Here is a 26,805-nt window from a genome sequence, read left to right as displayed (position 1 = left end):
CTCAAGGACCGTATCCAGAGAGTTGTGGTCAATGATTCCTACTCTGAATGGTCCCCAGTTATAAGTGGTGTACCCCAGGGTTCCGTGCTGGGACCAATATTATTCAACTTATTTATTAATGATATAGAGGATGGGATTAATAGCACTATTTCTATTTTTGCAGATGACACCAAGCTATGCAATATAGTTCAGACTATGGAAGATGTTTGTGAATTGCAGGCAGATTTAAACAAACTAAGTGTTTGGGCGTCCACTTGGCAAATGAAGTTTAAATGTAGATAAATGTGAAGTTATGCATATGGGTACCAACAATCTGCATGCATCATATGTCCTAGGGGGAGCTACACTGGGGGAGTCACTTGTTGAGAAGGATCTGGGTGTACTTGTAAATCATAAACTAAATAACAGCATGCAGTGTCAATCAGCTGCTTCAAAGGCCAGCAAAATATTGTCGTGTATCAAAAGAGGCATGGACTCGCGGGACAGGGATGTAATATTACCACTTTACAAAGCATTAGTGAGGCCTTATCTAGAATATGCAGTTCAGTTCTGGGCTCCAGTTCATAGAAAGGATGCCCTGGAGTTGGAAAAAATACAAAGAAGAGCAACGAAGCTAATAAGGGGCATGGAGAATCTAAGTTATGAGGAAAGATTAAAAGAACTAAACCTATTTAGCCTTGAGAAAAGACAACTAAGGGGGGACATGATTAATTTATATAAATATATGAATGGCACATACAAAAAATATGGTGAAATCCTGTTCGATGTAAAACCCCCACAAAAAACAAGGGGGCACTCCCTCCGTCTGGAAAAAGAAAGGTTCAACCTGCAGAGGCGACAAGCCTTCTTTACTGCGAGATCTGTGAATCTATGGAATAGTCACCGCAGGAGCCGTCACAGCAGGGACAGGAGATGGCTTTAAAAAAGGCTTAGATAATTTCCTAGAACAAAAAAAAAATATTAGCTCCTATGTGTAGACATTTTTTACTTCCCCTTTCCCATCCCTTGGTTGAACTTGATGGACATGTGTCTTTTTTCAACCGTACAAACTATGTATGTAACTATGTATGTAACTATGTATGTAAAATGCCTCCATTACGTCTGAAAAGAGGTCGTGTGAACCCAGCCTAACGCTCCGTTTTTTTTTTAAAACAGCCGTGTAAAAAGACGCCCCGTATGAACTACATGCTGTTTTTCCCATTGATGTCAATGGACAGATGTTTGTAAATCGTTCAGCTTCCAGCTTTTCAGGCGTTTTTCGAGGTGTAAACGCCCCGAAATATGCCTGAAAGCACTGCGTGTGAACATACCCTAAGGCTTTTTCGAATTCAGAGGTGTAGCCAGGTTCTCCTGCACCCGGGGCAAAGATTCAGTTTGGCGCCCCCCCCCCCATTTATTTGCCGATATCTCATTCCCGATCGACATATTTGCTTTCTCTACCAATCAATGAGGTGTAATTTTCTTTCACATTTTTTTTATAAAACTCGAGCATAAAACCATTTGTACATTTTACAAGCAATATAGTTATATAACAATAAGTTAAGATAAATTAAAGAGGCCACAAACAGCCCCCTGCCGATCGCGCCACACAACCCCCCTCTTGTAGATAATGCCACACAACCCCCCTCTTGTAGATGGTGCCACACAACACAGGCCCCCTTGTAGATATTGCATACAGCCCCCCCCTTGCAGATATATCCACATAGCCCCCCCTTTGTAGAGGGTACCACCCTATGCAGATGGTGCCTCACAGCCCCTTGTAGATAGTGGCACAGAGCCCCCCCCCCCCTTGTAGACAGTGGCACAAAGGCATGACTTGACTCACACTTATGAGCAGGCCTGAGTGAGGTTGATGCCAGCCCGGGAATAAATCAGTCCAGGCACCTGACCTGACGTCACTGATGAGGTCAGGTGACTGGAGTGGTCCGGAGTGATTTAAAATTTTGGCTGCAGTTTTCCTTTAACGACCAGTTTGGCCATGTAGTCCATGTCAAAGTCTGACAATTATAATATGCAAGAATTATGGCTATGAGCCACATCTGCACTTGAGTCCAGGGCAATTGTATGCACAAATTTAAAATGTACGTTTTCCGTTTTTGAGGAGGGACATGATAGGTGTATGTGTCTCTCACCTTCGTTTAACAATAGACACTAACCTGCAGCATAGTCTGCTTCTTGCAGGAGCCACAGGGTTTAGACCAGGGGTGAACAACCTTTCCGGGTTCGAGGGTCACATGGTCTGATTATACCGCTCCCAAAGGCCACAATACAACTTACTAAGCATGCCCATCAAGGACAATCAACAGTATATGCCATAAATGTCGGACAGGTTGCGGTTCCACTTTTAACAATCAACCTTTTCAAAACTCTAATAAATTACAAAGGAGCCGACAATAAATGTCTGATAGGTGTGGGTCTCACTTTGTGGATCTGCACCGATTTCCCAAATGAGGGTCCGCTGACCCCGTCCCGCGTGGTGAGCTGGCTGTTGGATCCAAGCGCGGTAGCAGTGCATAGCAGGACAGGTTTCCGTAAACAGCCAAGTTCCCTGAGCTACGCCATTACCGTAACTCCCATAGAAGTGAATGGGACTTACAGAAACAGCATAGTTTGCGGTGCTATGCTGTTTCCGTGGCAGTTCTATGGCATTTACAAAAACAGTGTAGCTCAGCTTTCTCAGAAAAAAACCCATCCTGCTATGCGCGGATGCTTCACCTGGATGCGGTGGATGGCAGTTACCTCACCAGTCGCGACCCCGTTCAGGAAAAAGAGGCAGGCCTTAAAAAGTGGGACCCGCATCTCTCAGACATTCATGGCATATCCTGTGGACCCCTTTAAACTCACTGAATAGCCTCTATGTTTTTTTCAGTATAGCTGCACCTTGAAATTTAGCCAATACTAAAATAGTTACCCACATTTATTCGTTAAATCAAACAACAGATTAAAAAAGGAAAATAAATTTAATACACTGTATATTTAAAAGATGGCAATTTTACTAAAAACAATAAGTTATGTGTTGGCTTCTTCATCTTCTTGCTGTAGCTGTTCTATTAATCTCTGACGCTCTGCTGCTTGTCTCATCCTCATCAGCACCAAACTCTCATAGTCCCGGTCTGATCGTAGAGAGTCCTGCCGATGGGAAAACTCATCAGTATGCACATTTATGTCAAAGGAGAAAAAACCTACACATAACAGATTATATACAATAAATATAATCGTATAATATTATAGAGGAGCTGTCACCTCTCCTGACAGGTCTGTTTTAGTAAATACTTCCCCATGAAATAACCAATCTGGAGCACCTTTTCTTACTCTGCATTGTGGCGTTCCTCTGGTATTCCTCCTAGAAATGTATGAATAGATTGACAACTGGGCGTTATCATTCCACTTGTCGATGAGGTGTCCCTACCAGTACAAATAGGACAAACAGACATGTCAGAAGAGCGGACAGGTCCTCTGTAAGCCGGTAATGGAACAGATCATACGTGGCTACCATGCTGTTAGTTCAGGTCTCCAGATTTGCAGTCTAAGGCCCTGTTTACACAGTTTATTGGCGCGGAAACCGCGATGAAAACTGTGGCAAAAAAAATGCCTGACAATGCCTCCCATTGATTTCAATAGGAGTCGGAGGAGGTGTTTTTTCCCGTGAGCGGAAAAAACTTTTGCGGGAGAAAAAAAAGCGACGACCTATCTTCGTGTCTTCCGCCTCAAAAACCCCATTATTTCAATGGGAGACAAAAAAGAAATGCTGAGGTTTTTTGAAAAAACACTTGCGGTTTTTCCTTTGCCTGAAAAAAAACGCGGCAAAAAAAAAAACAAAAAAAAAAACAGGATAAAACGCGTGTGGTGCAAAAAAACAACTGATTTTTCCAGGCAGAATTTTCTGCCTGCAAAAAACTCTGTGTAAACAGGGCCTTATACTGGTATTTTACTCGTGTGAAACCGCCCTAAAACACTAATTGGGTATGTTCACATGCTGTTTTTTCAGGCGTATTTTTTTTTATCGCTTTTTCATTGTCAATGGAAAAACAGCACTAAAAATGCCTCAAAAAACGTTTTCAGCTTCAAAAACGGCTGAAAATCAGAGGACGTTTTCTCTGAACTCAGCTCCGTAATTTTCAGCAGTTTTTGACTGGGTGTGTGAACATACCCTTATCTGTATATGTATAGCTTGTGCTACCCATTATTCAAGGAATGACTTACAATACCATATCCGCTGCTCACACTTCCATCCTTATAAAGGGCAGAAAATTAGGGACAAAATGCTGTAATCAGAGGTGACACAATTTTCGCATGACTGTCCAATGACATTTGGTGAAACTGACCCGCCAACGGCCACAATCATCGATATCTCCCTCACATTTATACCTCTAGCGGGATGGATATGGTTTTTTGCGCAAATTTAGTCAAAGAGGCATCACTGCTGCAGAGGGTGTCGCACTCACTTGGTGTGGTCACCCTTGGAGGGCTCATTGTATTGCAACCCCCGCACACCATTTTTTATTTATTAGTATTACCCCTTTAAACCCAACCTTATTTTAGTATGAAACACAATCTGAACACGCACCTTCCCTTCGGAGGTGAATGTCTTGTGGTGTGGAGAACACCTTCTTACCTGAGCGGAGTGACTGGAGACATTTGAGCCCATTTTATGGTCAGTTTCCGGCCTAGCAGATGGTGGAGGAGTATCAAGCCAGGAGATTTGCAGAGGATTATTTAACAAGCCGGCTTCATTTCTCACAGCTAGCTCCTACAAAACATCACATCTTTCATCATACAAGTTCTTCAGGCAAGATTATCATGTGCAGTACATAATAACAGGACTCATTCCAATTTTTATCATTTTACAGTCTCTGATGTTACCAGGATTTAGATGTCCTTACATGAAAGGGTCGCCCATCCAGAATAGCCTGTCCAGTACACAGTACTAGAACTTACATTTATTTTCTTAGGCTCTATTCATACGACAAGTTCCGAGTGTCGGCCGATAAAAACTGACCTTTTGGTCCATTTTTAACGGACGACTTTGACCCATTTTGCATCCGTAATGCCACACATCCTCCTGTAGGTAGTGCCACACAGCCCCCCCCTGTAGGTAGTGCCACACAGCCCCCCCCCTGTAGGTAGTGCCACACAGCCCCCCCCTGTAGGTAGTGCCACACAGCCCCCCCCTGTAGGTAGCGCCCCTGTAGATGGCACCCACCCCCCCCCCGGCTGTAGATAGCGCCACTGTAGGAGGAATCTCTCTGGCCCGAGAATCTCCACTTCAGCAGTTTCCCCTGATGTCACTGTCTATATGTGGATAGTGGCATCAGTGACTTCTCCTGGAGCAGAATCCCCAGCCACAGCTTAGTCAACGCTGTGGCCGGTGTTTTGAGGGATTCGCTAGAGTAGCGCTATCTGCGGACCGGGGTGGCTGCCATCTCTAGGGGTGCCATCTACAAGGGAGACGTGGCAGCAAAAAAAAATCTCATCACATGCACTTCGCACTGAGGAGGAGGGAGCGGCAGAAAGCATGGCCGTCACTCGGATCACATCTAAGTGACAGCCGTGTTTTACACGGCCCCATAGACTTCTATGGGAGCCGTGCGGCTGGGCTACGGCCCAAAATAGGGCATGTTCCATATTTTGACGGCCCGGTTTACAAAAAAAATCAGCCATTCGGGGTCTATTGTTCTTACTGCGGCCGGCCCTTAAATAAAACGGCTGTCCCACGGCCGAGAATCCCTGTCGTCTGAATGGCGCCTTTCATGCAAGTGACAATGCTCATGGTTTGAGCTGTGGTTGTCCTTCATTCACCTCCTGAATAGCAGTGTGGTTCAGTCTGCGCATAATGAATAACAACCCTAAACGGAGACGATTACAGTTTGGCAGAAGATAAACTTAATCCTTTTTATGTAAACTTACTGCAGCTTTAAAAGTAGCAAATTCTGCGATCGCCGATCCTTTCTTCTTGCTCGACACAATTACGTTTAAGACTTCTCCGTACTGCAATATAAGGAACAATAATAATAATCTTTATATGGAGCCAACATATTCCGCAGGGCTTTACATGGAACGTGTATCAGACATTACATAGTGACAAAACTAAATAACCAAAAGGGGTGAGGACCCTGCTCGCAAGAGCTTACAATTTATGAGAATATAGGGGGGGGGGGGGGCGGACGGACATAAAAAGTGCTTGTACAGTACAATGGACCAGCCAGTTTTTTTTACACATAGGGAAGTTCACATAAAGCTACATGAGCCGGTCACCAGCCAGTATCTGCGTATGGCAGGTATGAAGTGCATTAGGGTGCAAGAAGCATGGGGGATACTACTGAATAAAGGGGTCAGGCTCTAAGGACTGGTCTAATAGGGTGAAAGGGGTAAAGAAAAGAAGAGAGATTAGGGTATGTGATAGGCCTCAGGGCAGATGAGAGTGGGAGCATCGATTATGGAGAATATTAGTCTTAGGCTCTGTCCACACTTGCATTATAATTTCCATTTTTACAGGAGGCCTTGACGAATAAGACTGATCCATTGTGATCCGCCATGATCAGTTAGTAGCAAAAGCAACAGCACCCGGTTCAATGATCAAAATGTATTACGCCCAAGTAGTCATAAAAAAAAAATCAGCACTGTTTCCACCAGTGATTAGGTCTTTCTCAAGCTTGAGAGAACCAATCACTTTTATGCTTCGAAACGTTGCTGATTTTTTTTTTGTATGACTACTTTGATCATTGAACTAGATGCTGTTGCTTTTGTTACTACGTTGGATGTCGAATTGGGAGTAAAGTAATTACAATTTTTGCATACTTGCATCCCTCTACTGTGGTGGTCTGTTGCTGTCCTGCCACATGGTCCGTTACGATCAGTTATGATGGATCCATTTATCTCCCCATTGAACTTTAATGGATCAGTCAAGACGAGAGTGAATCAGAGCGACAATGAGAGTTTTGGCTGTTTCCGCATTAAGAAAATGGCGGAATCTGGAAATGTTTTTGAGGTGAAGGTGACAGGAGCGTGCGAGTGATTGAATGTGTAGAGTAAAGGAAAGATCTGAATCAAACATTACACCAGGACAGCGGGCGTGCTGCCTAGGAGATAAGGCAGTACCACACTTTGAAATGGAAACATTCGGTTTATGCCTTATTCATACGAACGTATTTCTCGTACGTGTGCTGCCCGTTTTAGAAAATTAAGACGCAAATACAAAAAACACGAAAGAAATCATAACTGGGGAATTCTCACAGCAATATAGAAAGTGGTATAAGCACGATAAAATCACTATAAACCACACAAAGCATCAGGAGGCCATGCATTTGTATGTCATATATCAGTACAGAGGGAAAAGGAGAAGCCCAGAACAAATACAAGAATGTATTTCCGGGGAAACACCCAAAGTGTCTCTAAAGGGAGATATAATATGACAAAATCAGAAGAGCGGGAGGAGAATAGCCAAGGCCGCCATCATATCGGTATGAACTGCTTCTATTTTATCTATATAGATTTACTCACTATGGGACAAGTCCACCATGTGTGGTACATGGATCCGACAGAGCCACAGTTTCTAAAACAAAAGGGAGAGGTCGTTGGGTAGATGGTACGTAGACGCTCTGTTACTAGATACATCCTATGGAGAACCTTCATGGACGACTCCACCAGAGTAACTTGCCAACTTTTTATAACCTTATATAATTCACAACAGCTTCGCCATTTCTACAAGGAAAGTTGGAATCGGATATCCTCCTCCCACTTTAACATATATGCCAATTTTTGACCTTCAGGAGGGCAGTTCAACATACCATATATATAAGAAATAAGGCCCACTCTGTCTAAGGAGAACAGGATAAATCTTTCTAAGGGGGTTCAGATGATCGACGTTAGATTACCTCTCACAGAACATCAAGATGAAAGGATCTGTGCAAGTCTGAACTCCTCGCTCTTAGGCAATTTGAAACGTTCCTGAAATTGAGTAATTTTTCATTAAGCAGAAAGTCTTGCAATCTGAAAATGTTGTGACTACGCCCCAAAGAAAAAGCATGCGGGAAGGCAGGATTCTGTAATAGAGGAGTCAGTGGGATAACCACAGATTGCAAATGGTGTTTAAAGTGCAAATTCCTCCACAGGAGTAGAGAATAGTAGGAAAGAATGGATTTACTTCTAACATCCTTGGGGAGTACTCCAAATAAGCGTCCAAGAAAGTGGAGCGAGGAGTTCAGATTCCAGATGCACCTATTGAGGAACGTCCCGAGATTTGTAGACTAACAAGAGTTGAGAAAACTTGGCTGTCCTGTAATATTTAATTAAATTGGGTACCGAGAAACCCCCTACCTTTTTATGAAGGAACTTAATGAAGGCCCTGATCCTAGGGCATTTGCCCGCCCATATAAAGCGAGAGCTATCTCAATGGAGTGTCTGAAATTCGGACATTGGGAAAGGTATTAGTAGAGTCCTAAACAAATATAGTAAGTGTGGGAGTGTGACCATTTCAAGGGCATGTATCTGTCCAAATCAGGACAGCAGGGGAGTGTTCCAGGTCTGTAGGTCCCTCAGAATCGATCGAAGTAGGGGAGGGAAGTTGGCAGAATACAGACCCTTCAATTGGGGCGTCAGAGCTATTCCGAAGTAATTTAACCGCCTTGTGCAAGTCTGAAAACTAAAATTCTATTCTACCAATTTTACCGTTTGACGGGGAATGTTACAGAACATAGCCTCCGAATTAGAAGTATTCAATTGTGATCCCGAAGCCAAAGATAAGGTGTCTAAAAGTTTAAGTAAATTAGGGAGAGAAGTCAGGGATTTAGTCAGGGTCAGTACAAAGTCATCTGCAAACAAATTAGCTTTGTATTCACAGGAGCCAATACTTACTACCGCTATATTGGGATTAGTCCAAATCAACTTTGCTAAGGGCTCCATGGCCAGCGCAAAAAGAGCCGGGGATAGATGGCAGCATTGGCGGGTACCTCTATGTATTTGAATTAGGGATAGTGAGGTAGACGGTAGTTTAAGATAAGCTACAGTAGTATGTAAGGCAGCAAGAAAGGGTCCCTGCATACCTACTTTGTGAAGAACTGAAAATAGTCATTGGAAAGGCCATCGAAAGAATTCTCTATGTTGAAGTCCAGGAGAGTGCAATGTGTAGATTCCCTGTGCACCCGGGATGTTATTGAGAAGTCTACAAACATTATCAGGAGCTCCTCTACGAGGTATAAAACCCACCTGATCAGTATGAACTAATAAATAATATTTCACTTTTTTAAAACGATACGACCAGCAGATAAATCGAGCGTTTGCTCGTTCATCTGCTGATCGCTGCCCTGTCTTTTTACAGGGCAATTATCAGCAACGAGCGTTCTAAGAAACTCGTCTGCCCGATAATCAACCAGAGTAAACTCCCTTTATTATTCTCAAATAATTTCCTGAGGTCCCCGGCAATTTGATTTCTCACAACTGGGCTCGTAATCAAGGCCTCATTCAATCTCCAAGTAAAAGGTATCGTACCCCTTTTGCGTGAAATCAAAATCAGAGCAGACAATGTCGTGGCCTAATCAGGCACAAACAATGAATCTAGAATACAACAGTCAGGGCAGAGATGATGCTGTAGATAAAATTATATCTATCCTTGTGTGATAGTGGTGAGCCGCTAATAGGAAAGTATAACCTAAATTGGAGCAATTGTGTTATCTCCAAGTGTCAGCTATTGAAAGTAACTGAAAGGTATCTGAGTTTATCTTCTTATGTACACATGGGTGTTTAGATACTGAACTGTGAGACCTGTCAAGTTTTGAATTAATAACAAAATGGTAGTCACCACACCAGGTGATAATGATGGGGAGTTATAACCTGGGCTAGATCCTGGAAAAATGCAATAGGGTCAGCATAGCAATTCACTAGACATAAGAGTAACATCTACCAAAGTACCCACGATAGTCAAATAATGGCCCTCAGAGTAAGCGATAACTGAGGAGTTCTGTAAGAGGAAAGTGTTTCTAAGCAAAGCGACAACACCCCGATCTTGGGAAGCAAACGAGGACTTGTAAACGTTAGAGTAACGATGATAAAATATTTTGGGTGCAGAGGTGTAGGTAAAGTGGGACTCCTGCAAACATATAATATCTGGAGCATGTTTTGTGTAATCAATAAAGGCATTCCTATGCTCGAAGGGGAATTAACACCCCTTACATTGTGAGAAATGATGCGACACATTTTCTAGAGATTGGGCATAGCAATAAATCTAAAACTGAATACAAAATGCTTGGGGTACAGTGACCTTGTGATAAGGGGTATATTTCGGGCCTCAAGATGCTTGTGTCGACAGAATCCGCTATGACCGTGAGAAGCTGGGAACAACAACAACAACTTGGAGAAAACTAATGTCGGAAGACATAAAAATATTAACAAATGAAAACCAAAAAGGATACATAGTCCAACTGGTATGTCTGGGGTGGGGAGTCTGCCAGGCAGAACCCCAAGTCCAGAGGATCAGGGACAACACAGTAGTCCGAACCACTTACGGGCAATGTAGTATCGGGAGATACCAGAGTTAGGAAAGCAAAAGGAGTCACGAGATCAAATCCCAAAGTATGAGAGAGTAGGTTTGGAAGTGTCGGGGGGTAAAATCCCCTTTTACCACATCTCTGTATCCAACAAGGCTAAAGTCCTTTAGATGCATTCTGTCATTGCACAGCTCCAGATGCCATAAGTGAGGAAGACAGTGCTGGTTTGGTCATCCATAATCTTGTAGAGCAAGGCGTTCTAGGTGGCAAGGGTGGTTGAGGCGCCATCGAGATGCCAGCTCTGTGTAGTGCCTCTTTACCTTCTTCAGGGTTGCGAACCATGTAAGTACAGACATTGACTTGAAAAGTCAAGGAGATGGGAAATCCCCAATGATATTTACCCTGGGCTTGCTGCAAGGCCAAGGTAACAGGTCTCATGTCCCGTCATCTGCCCAGGGTTGAAGGTGCTAAAATCAGCAAATATGGGTACCGTAGCTGGGACACCAGGTAGCGTCTGAAAATTCTGTGCAGCTCCAATAATCTGTTTGGGAACTTCAGGATAGTTGAGCAGAAGAAAGACATCCCAGGGCCAATCATGGTTTCACTAGGGCTCTGTGGATCCTGTCCATCCTTAAGAGTATCACGTCAAGCTGGAATAACAGAGCCTTGAATAAAGCAGTAGCTAAAACGATGGGATCAGTGGATGATTCAGGGATCCCCTGTAAGCGTGGTTTCGCTCGCTTCAAATGATTTTCGAGGTCCTCTAGTTTCATTTCTACGGCTTCCATCTTAGAGGTTTGTTCCTCGATATTCTCCACCACGCTCTCCTTCTTTGCTTCCACATCAGCGACTCGCTGACCGAGCTCCTGGACCGGACGTGTCAATTGTGTCACCACTTGCACAAGTTCTGCCCTAAACAGCTTCTCTATATTCTGATAGACTTCTGTATGAGTCTGTAAATCTTGGATATGTGAATTAAGCCAGAGATGCCAGCATACTGTGGCATGAAGCTTCACTGTAGGCCTGAGATGCTGGGTCTGCCATGTTGGACTCAGTCGTGGCATGGAATAAATCAGGGATGGTTTGCGAAGGAGCCTGCGAATCCAGACTGCCACTTGATTTTTTTGATCTGGTCACGATCATTGCCGGTTCGGGTAAAGCTGGTGGAACTGATAGACAGCGTGGATTATCGCCCAGTAGTAGTGGTCGTCACGGAGCTCACACTAAGTACATCCACTCAGGTGATCCTCGCACATGTGCCCCAGTGCTGTCCGTTTTAACGACAGATCGCACGCAGACCCATACATGTCATTGGGGCTACTCACACCTCCATTCTTTCGACTGAGTGTGTGTCAGTTCCAAGAAACTCACAGTACGCGACCAAACCAAACTCGCCCATTGAAGTCTATAGGTACGTGAAAAAATGGATCCCTTGCTAAGCCATGCATAAAAAAAAAGAAAAAAGTGAAACCAGGAAGTGCTCGAAGAGGAGAAAAACGGACATCTGATCTTAGCCTCAGGTTATAACTGAAACCAAGACGCAGTCCCGGACCTGTCATATGACGGATACCATCAGCGTCTGGACTCCATTGACTTACAATGGGGTCCATCAAGTTCCGTCGTGGTGACCGTTGCTTTGATGGCAAAAATAGAGCTGCCATTACAGTTCCCACAGGGGTTGTTACTCAGCTTTCTCAGAGGTCTGAATGACAAAGCAGCTTAGTTATGCAAGGATTATGGCTAGATGCATAAGGCAAAGCCAAGAGCCAACACTTCGGCGTCATTCACACTTCCATATTATGGCTCAGTTTAAGAGCCATATTTTGCAATTGGATCCAGTCAGGAAAAAGCGGATAAACCATTTCCGAAGGAAAAGTATGGAAAGTCTTCTCTGCTTCACCTGACAGGATCTGATCTCATTGTTAGTATAAAATGTATAGCATTCATATGTGAATTAAACTTTAATGAGAATTTTTTTTCTATACTTTTTCATTCCTTGGAAGGCCTAAGCTTCCTAAACAACTAAAGACATGATATTAAAAACGATGATTTGTAAATTGAAAACATTTGTTTTTCTAACAACCTTTTGTAGAAGCCTCTGGAGAAAATCCTCGGTGTATCCTCCTCTTGTCTCGTCATCCTTTTTGCATTTCCATTTCAGCTGAAGAATGCAGAAAACTAATTGTGAAAGGAGTACCGTCATTGCACCGCAAAATGCCACAATTGTAATTTTAGGTACATAATAATGTATAAATGATAAATACCGTATTTTTGGAACAATAAGACGCACCCAGGTTTTAAACAAAAAAATTTCATTTTTACTACTTTTACAAAGCAAAAACTATTTGTTAAAAAAAAATAATTTGTTCGGCTACGCCACATTCAGATTTTTTTTTTGTACATACGTTTTTTTTTATCACTTTTTATTTTATTCACTTTTAATAATTTTTTACACTCCTGAAAATTTCTCAAACTTTTTTTTCTCTTTTTACACATTTTATTAGTTCCCCTAGGGGACTCGAACCAGCGATCATTAGATTGCTGATACAATACATGGATGAGTTACAGAAATAGCGTAACTCGCTGAGCTACGCTGTTTCTGTAACTCCCATAGTAGTGTATAGCAGTTACAGAAGCTGCGTAGCATCCTACGCTGTTTCCATAACTCGACCATGTACGCTGTTTTCTGAGATACCGAGTTCCGGAAACAGCGTAGCTCGCGGTGCTATGCTGTTAACGCAACGCCCTTCACTTCTATGGGAGACCCGGAAACAGCGTAGCTCAGCGAGCACTCGGCTGTTTCCGTAACTCCCGACCACCTAACCGGGAAGTGGCCAGGAGGCAGCGTGAGCACAAAAGGCTAGAATGGGGTTTAGGGGGCCACGTTCTAGAGATGGGTGCGGGTCCCAGAGGTGGGACCCGCATCTATCTGACATTTAGGACATATCCTGTGGATATGTCCTAAATGTCCTTCATGGGAAGAGCCCTATGAATGCCGCTGTCACTATTGACCGCAGCATTTAACTAAAGGACCAGGAACAGCGCCATCTCTGTTCCTGGCTGGTAGAGCAGCGTGTCAGCAGTAAAACACAGCTGACACCTGCAGTGTATGGAGCGGGCTCAGCGTGTAAGCCCGCTCCACTCCAAATATCATCCCCTCCCCATGATATGCCGGCACATCATGGGTCGGAAAGGGGTTAAGTAAGAAGCGGTCAGGGGGCCTGGCGCTGTTGGGTCCCTTGACTGCCGACTCTACGACGCAGGGACTTTTTAGCAAGATTTATTCTTGCTAAAAACTGCTTCTTATAGTCCGAAAAATATGGTAAATAAAAAAAACACAGGTTAAAACAATATATATTTATAGTATGTACATAGGGTATGTAGACACCTGACCATCCATCACACCTACATGACATTGTTGGACATCCCAATCCAAAACCGAGTTGGGCCGCTTTTGCAGCTATAACAGCTTCCACTCTATTAGGACGGATTTCCACAAGATTTTTGAGTGTGCCCAATCAGCCAAAAGAGAACGTGTGGGGTCAGGCACGGATGTTGGATGAGAAGGTCTGGCTTGCCATCGGTGTTCCAATTAATCCCAAAGGTGTTGAATGGGGTTGAGGTCAGGGCTCTGTGCCACTTGAGTGTCTTCACACCAAACTCCTCAAACCATATCTTTATAGACCTTGCTTTAGGCACAGTCATGCTGGAACAGGAGAGGGTCTTCACAAAGTTTTAAGCATACAATGGTCTAAAATGTCTTGGTATGCTGTAGCCATAACATTTCCCTTCACTGGAAATAAGGGGCCTAGGCCAAGCCCTGAAAAACAGCCCCAAACCATTATCCCTCCTTCACTAAATTTTACAGTAGGTACTATGCATTCTGATACATTACACCATCCCAGCCGACGCTTGGCATTGTCATCTATGGCTCACGGGTAACGGTTACATAGTACGGTTGAAAAAAGGCACATGTCCATCAAGTTCAACCAAGGGAAGGGAAACATTTCTACACATAGGAGCTAATATTTTTTTGTTCTAGGAAATGATCTAAGCCTTTTTTAAAGCCATCTACTGTCCCTGCAGTGACCAGCTCCTGCGGTGACTATTCCATAGATTCACAGTTCTCACAGTAAAGAAGGCTTGTCGTCTCTGCAGGTTGAACCTTTCTTTATCCAGACGGAGGGAGTGCCCCCTTGTTTTTTGAGGGGGTTTTACATGGAACAGGATTTCACCATATTTTTTGTATGTGACATTAATATATTTATATAAATTAATCATGTCCCCCCTTAGTCGTCTTTTTTCAAGGCTAAATAGGTTTAGTTCTTTTAATCTTTCCTCATAACTTAGATTCTCCATGCCCCTTATTAGCTTCGTTGCTCTTCTTTGTATTTTTTCTAACTCCAGGGCCTCCTTTTTATGAACTGGAGCCCAGAACTGAACTGCATATTCTAGATGAGGCCTCACTAATGCTTTGTAAAGTGGCAATATTACATCCCTGTCCCGCGAGTCCATGCCTCTTTTAATACACGACAATATCCTGCTGGCCTTAGAAGCAGCTGATTGACACTGCATGCTGTTATTTAGTCTATGATCAACAAGTACACCCAGATCCTTCTCAACAAGTGACTCCCCCAGTGTAGCTCCCCCTAGGACATATGATGCATGCAGGTTGTTGGTACCCAGATGCATAACTTTACATTTATCTACATAAAACTTAATTTGTCAAGTGGATGCCCAAACACTTAGTTTGTTCAATTCAGCTTGCAATTTACGAACATTTTCCATAGACTGAACTATATTACATAGCTTGGTGTCATCTGCAAAAATAGAAATATTGATATTAATCCCATCCTATATATCATTAATAAAGAAGGTTGAATAATAGTGGTCCCAGCACTGAACCCTGGGGTACACCACTTATAACCGGGGACCATTCAGAGTAGGAATCATTGACCACAACTCTCTCGATACGGTCCTTGAGCCAATTCTCAATCCAATTACAAACTATACTTTCTAAACCTATAGTCCTTAATTTACCCATTAGACGTCTATGAGGGACAGTGTCAAATGCCTTTGCAAAGTCCAAAAAGAACTATATCCACAGCGGCCCCTCTGTCTAGGCTTCTGCTCCCCTCTTCATAACAACAAATCAGGTTAGTTTGACAACTTCTGTCCTTAGTATTATAAGTGACAGCCAGCACGATTTTACTATTTTTTGTCACATAATCCTGTATATAGTCCCTCAAACATTTTTCCCTACAATGGATGTTAAGCTTACTGGTCTATAATTACCCAGGGAAGACCTAGAGCCCTTTTTGAAAATAGTCACCTCATTTTCCCTGCGCCAGTCCCTTGGCACTATACCAGTCACTAGAGAATCTCTAAATATTATGAAGAGGGGGACAGAAATAACTGAACTAAGCTCTTTAAGATCTCTAGGGTGTAACCCATCTGGTCCCGGGGCCTTGTGTACATTTATTTTATTTAGCTTGGACCATATTGTACATTCAGCCAATTCAGTATATCAACTGATATATTAACAGCACTGGCAGCTACATCAGCCGCTCTTTCTTCTGTTGTATATACAGAGCTAAGGAACCCATTTAGTAAATCTGCCTTCTCTTGATCCCCTGTGACCAACTCCCCATTACCACTATCTAGGGGTCCTACATGTTCAAATCTTGGCTTTTTTGCATTTACATACTTGAAGAATTATTTTGGGATTTGTTTTACTATCCTTGGCCACCTGCCTTTCATTTTGTATTTTTGCTAATTTTATTAAATTTTTACAGATTTTATTACGCTCTTTATAATTTACAAAGGCTACAGCTGTACCCTCAGATTTGTATTTTTCAAATGCCCTTTTTTTGTCATGCATTGCCCTTTTTACAGAAGGTGTAAGCCATGTGGGGTTTAATTTTAGTCGTTTATACTGGTTACCTATAGGAATACATTTTGCACTATAATTACCCAAAGTGTTTTTTAAAATCTCCCATTTATCATTTGTCCCATTATTTGACATTAGTTCTTCCTAGTCTATATCCTGAATTGCCGCCTTCATCCTGGGGAAATTGGCCTTCTTAAAATTAAAGGAACAGTGTCATCACCCAAAAAAATTTTCATATGTTCAAGATGTTAGTGCTTTATTAAAAACGTTTATATTTATTTGTGTGTTTGTGTTTTACTTTTTCTTATTTTTACACTTTTTCTTCCCTATGGGGGCTGCCATTTTTTGTTCCATTTCTGTCTGTGTCGATTAACGACACATACAGACATGGAATACGGCAGCCACAGTCCCATAGGGACTGCGAACGGCTCCCGTCCCATTGACTTCAGTGTACGGCGTCTGTGTGGGAACTGCGCATGCGCCGCTCCCACACAGTCCAATTCGAAATTGGCGCCGTCCGGCGCCATTTTCCTGTGGACCGGAAGTCGCGGCCGGACAGTAATATTACTACTTCCGGTCGCGGCTTCCGGATTTGTGCACTTGGACCAGCGGCAGCAAACGGAGCGGACGGGCCGGAGGGAGCCGCGGCGGCAGGAGCAGGTAAGAGATTTCAATGTATGTTCGTGTTTGTGTGTGTTTACTACTGTATGTAAACCTACTACACTGTGTGTTAGCTCAAAAAATGGCGACACACAGTGTAGGAGGTTACACCGTTCAAACCCCTCGTTTATCCCGGCACTAGCCAGGGTAAAGGAGGGGGGGATGCTGAGAGCTCACTAGAGCGAGGGCTTTTAACCCAATGTTGCAATGCTGCAATTTTGGGAATAGCTCCATCTAGTGACCAAAAATGGGTAGTATTATAAATTAGAATTAATTTATAATATTTCCTGACTATTTCCTGACTCGTGAAAAAAATAAAAAAAATTTGAACAATGTTTAATCACCCACACACTAAATGTTTAATTTTTTAAAAAAAAACATGTTTTTCTGGCAACACATTCCCTTTAAGTGTTTTTGCCCTCCCAGCCTGTGTTTGTTTTTTACAGTATAGGTAAAATATAACTATATTGTGATCACTGTTACCGAGGTTTTCACGAACATTGACGTTCCCAACAAGCTCTGCATTATTAGAAATGACCAGATCCAACAGAGCTTCACCTCTAGTCAGTTCTTTCCCAAACTGGCCCATAAAATTTTCTGCAACAGGTTGAGGAAATTTCTCCCCTTTGCAGTTGAAGTCGAACCATGACACCAATTAATATCCCGGTAATTAAAATCTCCCATTATCACTACAGTACCATCTGTTTATATAGCGGCTCTTCCAACTCCTCAGTTATATTGGGAGGTCTATAGATTACACCAAAAGTAATTATTTCAGTGTTTACCTTCCTTTGTAATTCCACCCACAAGGTTTCAACCTCCTCACAATCTTCACCCTCTAATGTCTCTTTCACACTCACCTTCATATCACTTCTCACATACAGACATACACCGCCACCTTCATATCACTTCTCACATACAGACATACACCACCGCCTTCATATCACTTCTCACATACAGACATACACCACAGCCTTCATATCACTTCTCACATACAGCTGAACGGACCCATTTAGTTCTTTTGGCCGCGGACACCTTTCCGTATCGCTACGGATAGGTGTCCGTGCCATAGAACTGTGCCAGGAATTATGGAGCATGTCCTATTTTTCGTATTTTATGGGCCGTGCTCCCATACTTTGTATGGGAGAACGGCCCAGAAAATGCGGGCTGCATCCCGCGGCGCCCGCAGTCACGGACCGTGATTACAGGCACGGCCATGTGCATGAGGCCTTAGAAAGCCCCAGTCCTCTCACTGCTGCTCCTGTTCATTGTCTGCATTCACTGAAGTAGATGCGCTGTGCAGCGTGTCGGCTTGTTAATAAAGCTTTTTTTTCTCTCTCCTGCTACGGGGGCGGGGTTTGTAACAGTTTCACGATTCTGGGCAAATCCAAAATCGTGCCATATTGCAATGGCGAATTAACCTAATTAATTTGATTCATCGCCCAGCCCTAGTTTGCAATAAGTTTGACTGAAACACCTAAACTCTATAATTCGAAGGGGTGTCCACATAGTGTACATCTAGATTTTGCTGAATCATTTGACACGGATTAAGGAACATAATACAGAGTCGTTGTAAATGGTACTCTCAAAATGGACTAAAGTCAGCAGGGGGTACCACAAGGATCTGTGTTCTGACAATAACAAGAATTGTGCCTCTTTTGCAGGTGATACAAAAATAAATTTAAAAAAAGGATACTGAAAAATCAGCTTGATATGCTGGCAAAACGGCCAAGAACATGGCAGATTGTTAATGCTGCTAAATGTAAATTAATTGACCTAGTCCGCAATAATAGTAATAATGCATATACATTAAATGGAATACAACTGGGGATAACTGGAGGTATTCTAGTTACAAATAAGCTAAGAATCAATACTCAATGTCCAACAGCAGCTACAAAAGCAAATATTTTAGGGTGTATAAAAGAAGAGATCGTTAAAAACTTGTGATCCAAATGTAATATTACCCCTCCATAAAGCCCTTGTTAAACCACATTTTCGATTATGGGATTCCGTTTTGGACTGAGGTGATCTTATTAACATGTATGTGTGGTCAATACAGAGAACTGCCATATGGTTTATTAATTCAAAGAACTGTACAAAGGAGGGGATATTATGTGTGGAGGAAAGACGATTCAGACATCAACAAAGGAAAGGGTTCTTTACAGTTAGAGTAGTTAACCCCTTAGTGACCACCAATACGCCTTTTTACGGAGGTCACTAAGGGGCCTTAGGCTCGGCCGTTGCCTTTTCATGGCGGCTTAGTCTAAGCACTGCATGGGTGCCCCGTGCAGGCTGGGGCTCAGCTGTCTGAGGACAGCCAGGCTCCTGCTCCAACGACCGCGATCGAAGTTTACTTAGATCGTGGCCATTTAACCCGTTAAATGCCGTGGTCAATAGCGACCGCTGCATTTAATTTGTTTAACAAAATAGAAAGAATATGAGAATCTTGCATAGTATTTTTTGCACTGTGCAGTAATGTCATGTTAGAAGTAAATACATGGATTTCGAATTTTAGAGCTTCCTTTTTTCATTCCTTCGAGGTAAAATGAACAATATTTTATTTCCTAAGGACATCCTATGAAATTTTAATGTACTTATCAGTATATGAAAAAAAAAATTTGTCTTACTGCTTCTTAACATGAGACTGTAGAAGAACATGACAGTAAATACCTTTAGCTTTGCAGGTCCTCCAGTTTCGGTGTTACCATTCCTGTTCCCTGAAAAATATAGGGACACCACAGGACTTGAAATGGAAGCTTTCTGGACGTTATTAAACCAAATGCCGCAAGTCAATAAAGTGGATATAAAAAGTCTACACACCCCTGTTAAAATGCCAGGTTTTTGTCATGTCAGTACAAGATTAATCATTTCAGAATTTTTTCACCTTTAACCCATAATCTGTACAGTGCCATTGAAAAACAAAAATAATTTAGAGGGGGAAAATAAAGAACATAAATAATGTGGTTGCATAAGTGTGAACACCCTCTTATAATTGGGGATGTGGTTGTGTTCAGAATTAGCCAATCACATTTAAACTCATGTTAAATAGTAGTCAGTACTCAGCTGCCATTATTTAAAGTGATTCTGAGTAACCCCATATAAAGTTCAGCTGTTCTATTAGGATTTTCCTGACATTTTCTTTGTTGCACGTGACAGCAAAAGCCATGGTCCGTAAAGAGCTTACAACACATCAAAGGGATCTGACTGTTGAAAGGCATCAGTCAGGAGAAGGGTATCAAATAATTTCCAAGGCATTAGATATACCATGGAACACAGTGAAGACGGTCATCAAGAAGTGAATTACATTTGGCACAACAGTGACATTACCAAGAACTGGACGTCCCTCAAAACTTGATGAAAAGACAAGATGAAAATTGGTCCGGGAGGCTACCAAGAGGCCTACAACAACATTAAAGGAGCTGCAGGACTTTCTGGCAGGTACTGGTTGTGTAGTGCATGTGACAACAACCTCCTGTATTCTTCATATGTCTGGGTTGTGGGGTAGGGTGGCAAGATGGAAGCTTTTTCTAACAAAGGAAAACATGTTATGGTCTGATGAGTCCAAGGTTGAACTTTGTGGCCATAATTCCAAAAGGTATGTTTGGTGCAAAGCCAACACTGCACATCACCAAAAGACCACCATCCCCACAGTGAAGCATGGTGGAGGCAGCATTGTGGGGCATGGTGGAGGCAGCATTGTGGGGCATGGTGGAGGCAGCATTGTGGGGCATGGTGGAGGCAGCATGGTGGAGGCAGCGTTGTGGAGCACGGTGGAGGCAGCGTTGTGGAGCACGGTGGAGGCAGCGTTGTGGAGCACGGTGGAGGCAGCATTGTGGAGCACGGTGGAGGCAGCATTGTGGAGCACGGTGGAGGCAGCATTGTGGAGCACGGTGGAGGCAGCATTGTGGAGCACGGTGGAGGCAGCATTGTGGAGCACGGTGGAGGCAGCATTGTGGAGCACGGTGGAGGCAGCATTGTGGAGCACGGTGGAGGCAGCATTGTGGAGCACGGTGGAGGCAGCATTGTGGAGCACGGTGGAGGCAGCGTTGTGGAGCACGGTGGAGGCAGCGTTGTGGAGCACGGTGGAGGCAGCGTTGTGGAGCACGGTGGAGGCAGCGTTGTGGAGCACGGTGGAGGCAGCGTTGTGGAGCACGGTGGAGGCAGCGTTGTGGAGCACGGTGGAGGCAGCGTTGTGGAGCACGGTGGAGGCAGCGTTGTGGAGCACGGTGGAGGCAGCGTTGTGGAGCACGGTGGAGGCAGCGTTGTGGAGCACGGTGGAGGCAGCGTTGTGGAGCACGGTGGAGGCAGCGTTGTGGAGCACGGTGGAGGCAGCGTTGTGGAGCACGGTGGAGGCAGCGTTGTGGAGCACGGTGGAGGCAGCGTTGTGGAGCACGGTGGAGGCAGCGTTGTGGAGCACGGTGGAGGCAGCGTTGTGGAGCACGGTGGAGGCAGCGTTGTGGAGCACGGTGGAGGCAGAGTTGTGGAGCACGGTGGAGGCAGCGTTGTGGAGCAAGGTAGAGGCAGCGTTGTGGAGCACGGTGGAGGCAGCGTTGTGGAGCACGGTGGAGGCAGCGTTGTGGAGCACGGTGGAGGCAGCGTTGTGGAGCACGGCGGAGGCAGCGTTGTGGAGCACGGCGGAGGCAGCATTGTGGAGCACGGTGGAGGCAGCATTGTGGAGCACGGTGGAGGCAGCATTGTGGAGCACGGTGGAGGCAGCATTGTGGAGCTTGGTGGAGGCAGCATTATGGAGCTCGGTGGAGGCAGCATTATGCTTTGGGGCTGTTCTTCTGCAGCTGGTACTGGGGCTTTAGTCAAGGTGAAGGGAATTATAAACAGTTCCAAATATCCGTCAATATTGGCACAAATCCTGCAGCCTCTGCTAAAAAGCTGAAGATGAATTTCATCTTTCAGCACAACAACCCAAAGCAAATCCTCCAAATAAACAAAAGAATGGCTTCACCAGAAGAAGATCAAAGTTTTGGAATGGCCCAGTCAGAGCCCAGACCTGAATCCCATTGTAAATCTGTGGGGTGACCTGAAGAGGGCTGTACACAGGAGATGCCCTCGCAATCTGACAGATTTGGAGCGCTTTTACAAGGAAGAGTGAGCAACAATTGCCAAGTCAAGATGTGCCATGCTGATAGACTTCTACCCAAAAAGACTGAATGCTGTCATAAAGACAAAGGGTAATTAAACAAAGTATTAGTTTAACCCCTTCCCGCCTCATCCATTTTTAATTCTTAAATTTTGCGGGGCGAGCTGTAGTTTTCACCAATACCATTTTGGGGTATATGCAACTTTTTGATCACGGTTTATTTCATTTTTTGGAGAGCTAAAGTGAACAAAAGACAGCAATTGTCGTGTTTTAAATATTTTTTATTTTTTTTACAGCGTTCACCGAGCGGGTTAAAGAACGCTGTATTGTGATCGTTCGGAATTTTACAAACGCGGCGATACCAGTTATGTTAACGTTTATTTTTTTGAACATTGATTTAGGGAAAAAAAAAAAAGGGCTTTTTTTTTAACTTTCAATACTTTCTTTTTTTTGGAACATAAAAAAAAAACGCAAAACTTTATTTAACAGTTTTTCTTATACTTTTTTTATTAGTCCCTCTTGGGCACTTGAAGCAGCGATCGTTGGATCGATTGCCTGATATACTGCAATACTAATGTATTGCGGTATATCGGGATTCTGAGAGTCTCCTTTGAAGCCCTGCCATGGCTTGTTTGAGGGGGCGCCCCCCTAATTCTAACACTTTAAATGCCACGATCGCGATTGACCGCAGCATTTAAGGTGCTAAACGGGCGGAATCAAAGTGATCTTTGATTCTGCCCGTTGTAGTGAGGTGTCGGCTGTGTAACCTGCTGTGTATGGGGCGAGCTTAGCCCGTGAGCCCGCTCCATACTTCCCCTTAAAACGTAGAGTTACGTGATAATGCGTTAAGGGGGTGGATATTTATGCAAACACATTATTTTTGTTCTTTATTTTTCCACCCTAAAAGATTTCAGTTTGTTTTTTAATACAATTATACAGATTATGGGTCACATTAAAGGTGGAAACATTTCTGAAATGATTCATCTTGTACGGATTTTGTAACTTGACAAAAACCTGGCATTTTAACAGGGGTGTGTGGACTTTTTATATCCATTGTATCGATCAAACGAAAACAATTTTGGGTGCCATATAGTGAGATATGTGATGTCATGTACTTTATTTTATACAAATAAAGCCTAACACGTTCGTTCACACACACACACACACACACACACACACACACACACACTGAATTAATAAGCCAGTAGTCTGGTCCTTGTGCCCAAAGTCCGTTCATTTACATGCGGTCTTTGATGGCACGCTCCTGCTGGCACTGCCATTGGCTGGATCAGTTCCCTGTCACAAAAAACCCTGAATAAATTGCTCATATTGAGTGCTGTGAACCCAAATGCAGAAGCTGGTGCCCTATGTGTCCTGCAGAAAGAGGAACTAATATTTTTGGGATAGGCTAAAACAAAAGAAAAAAATTCACCATTGGAATGAAGCTTTCCAAATGGTGAAATTTCGCTCTAGTCACAAAGGCCTAAAACAAAGTCTAAAACATTGAGTCTTTTTTATGTCTCGGACAACCCTTTTAGTCCCTATATAATGAGAACTTATGCAAATGTATAATATCCTTTGTGTTTCAATTCCTTACTATTTTCAAGATCTTTGCTTGCCGTCAGTGAATAAGAACACTCTTACATTCAAAGGCCGAAAACTTGTACTTCCCTAGTCCTGCTCTCAGCGGAGTAGATTCGATTGTATCCAGTCTAGGCAATCATCTTTGAGCCACACAGCCTGGACTCCAGACTAATACATTGTAGCAAACTACCAGAGAGATTAGTGGGGCTGCTGCTGATGTATTGAGCTCACAGAGCATTGCCTAGGCTGTATACTTCTATCTACTTCTCAGTTGAGCGCAGTACTGGGGATGTAGAGATTAGCAGTTCTGGATGTAAGCACGAGTGTTCTACTCACTGACCGCAAATAAATATCTTAAAAGGATGAGAAACTTAAAGCAAAATTATATTAAAAAGTTGTAGAACTTTTCTTTTATGGGGTCATTAAAGGGGACCGGTCACCTCTCCTGACAGTTCTATATTAGTAATGACTTATATTCACCATAAAATTGCAATTCTGGGAGTATCTTCTCTTACAACTATGCATTGTGCCGTTCCTCTGTTATTACTCGTAAAAATATATGAATAAAATTGACAACTGGGTGTTACCATTCCACTTGTCAATAGGGTGTGTCTACCCAGTCTCTGTCAACGCTGATTGGACATTGCCAGACTGTGTAGTGACACGCCCCTAACTGGTAACACCCAGTAGTCAATGTTTTCATACATTTCTAGGAGGAACAACAGAGAAACGGCACAAGACAGATTTTGAAAAAAAGATGTTAGAAAATTGTTATTTCATGGGGAATACTATTATTTACTAAAACAGAAACGTCAGGAGAGGGGACAGTGAGAGCCGATCATTTTATCCGCTGAAGGCAAAGACGTAAAGGCGAGAGGACACATGCCCCGCTGACGTAGTTAAACAGGTACAACTATGTCCAAGCATGAGATTTAAACAGCTGCACCAAGCCGATATTTATGTAGATTTTAAGGTATGCAAAATTCCAGAGGAATTCAGGAAAAGGGACTTTTTGCTGCTTGACATTCAGTAGTGTCAGCTGTCTTTTTCTAAAATGCCAAAAAGGTATCTGGGCCACTGCTTGGCAAACACCATAACGAAACTTAAATTCACTAAGGAGTAGGGCTGGGCAATTACGACCTAAATAAAAATCACGATTAATTGAACATGTAACCTCGATTACAAATATTGATCGATTATTTAAGCCACACCCCTTTTTGCATGCCACGCCCTATTTGAATGCAACGCCATTGAATTAATATTTATCCCGAGCCGCGACACGGCCCCACACAGTATATTGCCGCCATAGTGCTCCCCACACAGTATAATGCCCCTATAACTGCCTCCACACAGTATAATGCCCCCATAGCTGCCCCCAGAGTATAATGTTCCCCATAACTGCCACCACACAATATAATGCCCCCATAACTGCCCTCCCCACAGTATAATGCCCCCATAGCTGCCTCTACATAGTATGCCATCATAGCTGCCCCTACATAGTATGCCATCATAGCTGCCCCAGAGTACAATGCCCCCCATAACTGCCCTCCCCACACTACAATGCCCACCATAAAATTCGCAAGATGACGTCGATTAATTGCTCTGAATTTCGATTATTTTTCAATTAACCACCCAGCCCTACTAAGGAGTTTAATATTCGCAGTATTTCACTTTAAATCGTACCATTATCATTTTTTTAATATTTCCTGCTTGTTGAGGAACCTCAGTCTCCAAGAAATCGGTCTAGTAAGAAAAAGGAGGAGGGTGACATAGCGGCATTCCCTCAGTGATATAACAGAGTATCATTTCTAGTACCTTGTGTCTTCTGCACCTTCTCCAACTTGACCTGCTCCCACACCAACCTTTGTTGTTCTTCTAATTGTCTTGACCCTTCTTCTCGCAGTCGTATTATCTAGAAACCACGTAGAACAAAACCAGAGATCATTTGCCTTATCAAATATGAGAAACAGGAGGACTCGCCGTGCTTCTCCACCACTAACTTTACAAAATATCTTACACTTCAATACTTAGAAAGATTCTCCGGCAGTCATACAGAAGCTACTTAAAAAAAAAAAAAAAAAATCTAAAATGATTAACTTATTTATTGACTTAATGCTGCAAATGGGAAGTTTTACCTCTTTTTCCAACATCCGAGCTACATGTGCTTCTTCCTCCTCTGTTACACGGGTTTGTGCTTCTTTCTCCCTCGCCTCAAGATCTTAAATGAACAAAAGAAAATGCTAATTTTTCAGCAATAAAAGTCTTCTCCTTTCCCATGCTGTGCAATAAGAGAAGACTTGTCTGTTTAACAACTATAGGCCCTTTTACACTGGCCGATAATCGGCCGATGCAGCGAGCGCCGATTAACGAGACATCGTTGATCAGCGCTCGTTTGCTCCTGTCACATGAAGCTATGGATGGGGACGAGTGGTCGTTACTCTGATCGCTCGTCCCCATACATTTGTATCATGTCAGCAGCACGTCTCGCTGCAGACAACGATATTTTCGTTTTTTAAAACGATACGATCAGCAGATGAGCAAGCGATTGCTCGTTCATCTGCTGATCGCTGCCCTGTTCTATGAACGCTCATCTGCCCGATAATCACCCAGTTTAAAAACCCCTTTAGTCTTGTTAAGGATGGATAACTTTTAAGTGTACCTGTCGTTTCAGGTGACTTTTCAGAATAAGCCGTCATATGTGTGAGCATGAGGAATAACACCATTTGTGGCCATTATATGACTTGTATGTGACATTTTTCATCAGTTTTCCCCTTTGTAAAGTTCTCTCTCTAATTCTCAGTATTCCCTAAGCTAGGAGAGCAGAGTCTAACTGCCATGTCTTCCATACACAGCAAACAGAGAAAAGAGGAGATCCTACTCTCCCATCTCTCTGTAGCTCACCCTTAGAAGCAGAAGGAAGATATTATACAGCAGTAATGAGCAGTGTAGCAGTGAATCCAGCACTGGGGTGAGATAGAACACATACTAGATGCTGCAGCAGTGCCTCTTTCTGACTATCTCCCTCTAGCAGCTCCCTTCCCCTCTCCATAGACTTTTATGGGCAGCATGTAACCAGATCACTCAGTGAGCTGACA

General features: G+C 43.3%; 1 protein-coding gene across 3 annotated transcripts in view; it reads right to left on the bottom strand.

Annotated features, from left to right (window-relative positions):
• Positions 1-2,904: 2,904 nt before the first annotated feature.
• The window catches only part of DNAJC17 (DnaJ heat shock protein family (Hsp40) member C17), a 39,925-nt gene continuing 16,024 nt past the window's right edge, over positions 2,905-26,805 (bottom strand). The window contains exons 5-11 of one of the 3 annotated variants that reach the window (XM_075844763.1): positions 25,846-25,928; positions 25,526-25,622; positions 19,702-19,748; positions 12,565-12,642; positions 5,908-5,988; positions 4,616-4,750; positions 2,905-3,129 (exon numbers count right to left, since the gene is read on the bottom strand). In XM_075844763.1, coding sequence (XP_075700878.1) covers positions 3,010-3,129; positions 4,616-4,750; positions 5,908-5,988; positions 12,565-12,642; positions 19,702-19,748; positions 25,526-25,622; positions 25,846-25,928 — 641 coding nt within the window. In that variant the 3' untranslated portion in view covers positions 2,905-3,009. Of the gene's footprint in view, positions 3,130-4,615; positions 4,751-5,907; positions 5,989-7,500; positions 7,553-12,564; positions 12,643-19,701; positions 19,749-25,525; positions 25,623-25,845; positions 25,929-26,805 lie in introns of those variants that run through there. The other 2 variants (XM_075844765.1, XM_075844764.1) reach the window with 2 other exon arrangements.

This window comes from Rhinoderma darwinii, chromosome 12, assembly GCF_050947455.1.
Source record: "Rhinoderma darwinii isolate aRhiDar2 chromosome 12, aRhiDar2.hap1, whole genome shotgun sequence".
In the NCBI taxonomy this organism is placed as follows: domain Eukaryota; kingdom Metazoa; phylum Chordata; class Amphibia; order Anura; family Rhinodermatidae; genus Rhinoderma; species Rhinoderma darwinii.
The sequence above is the reverse complement of the archived record's forward strand: the minus strand, read 5'-3'. Positions and strand labels throughout refer to the sequence as shown.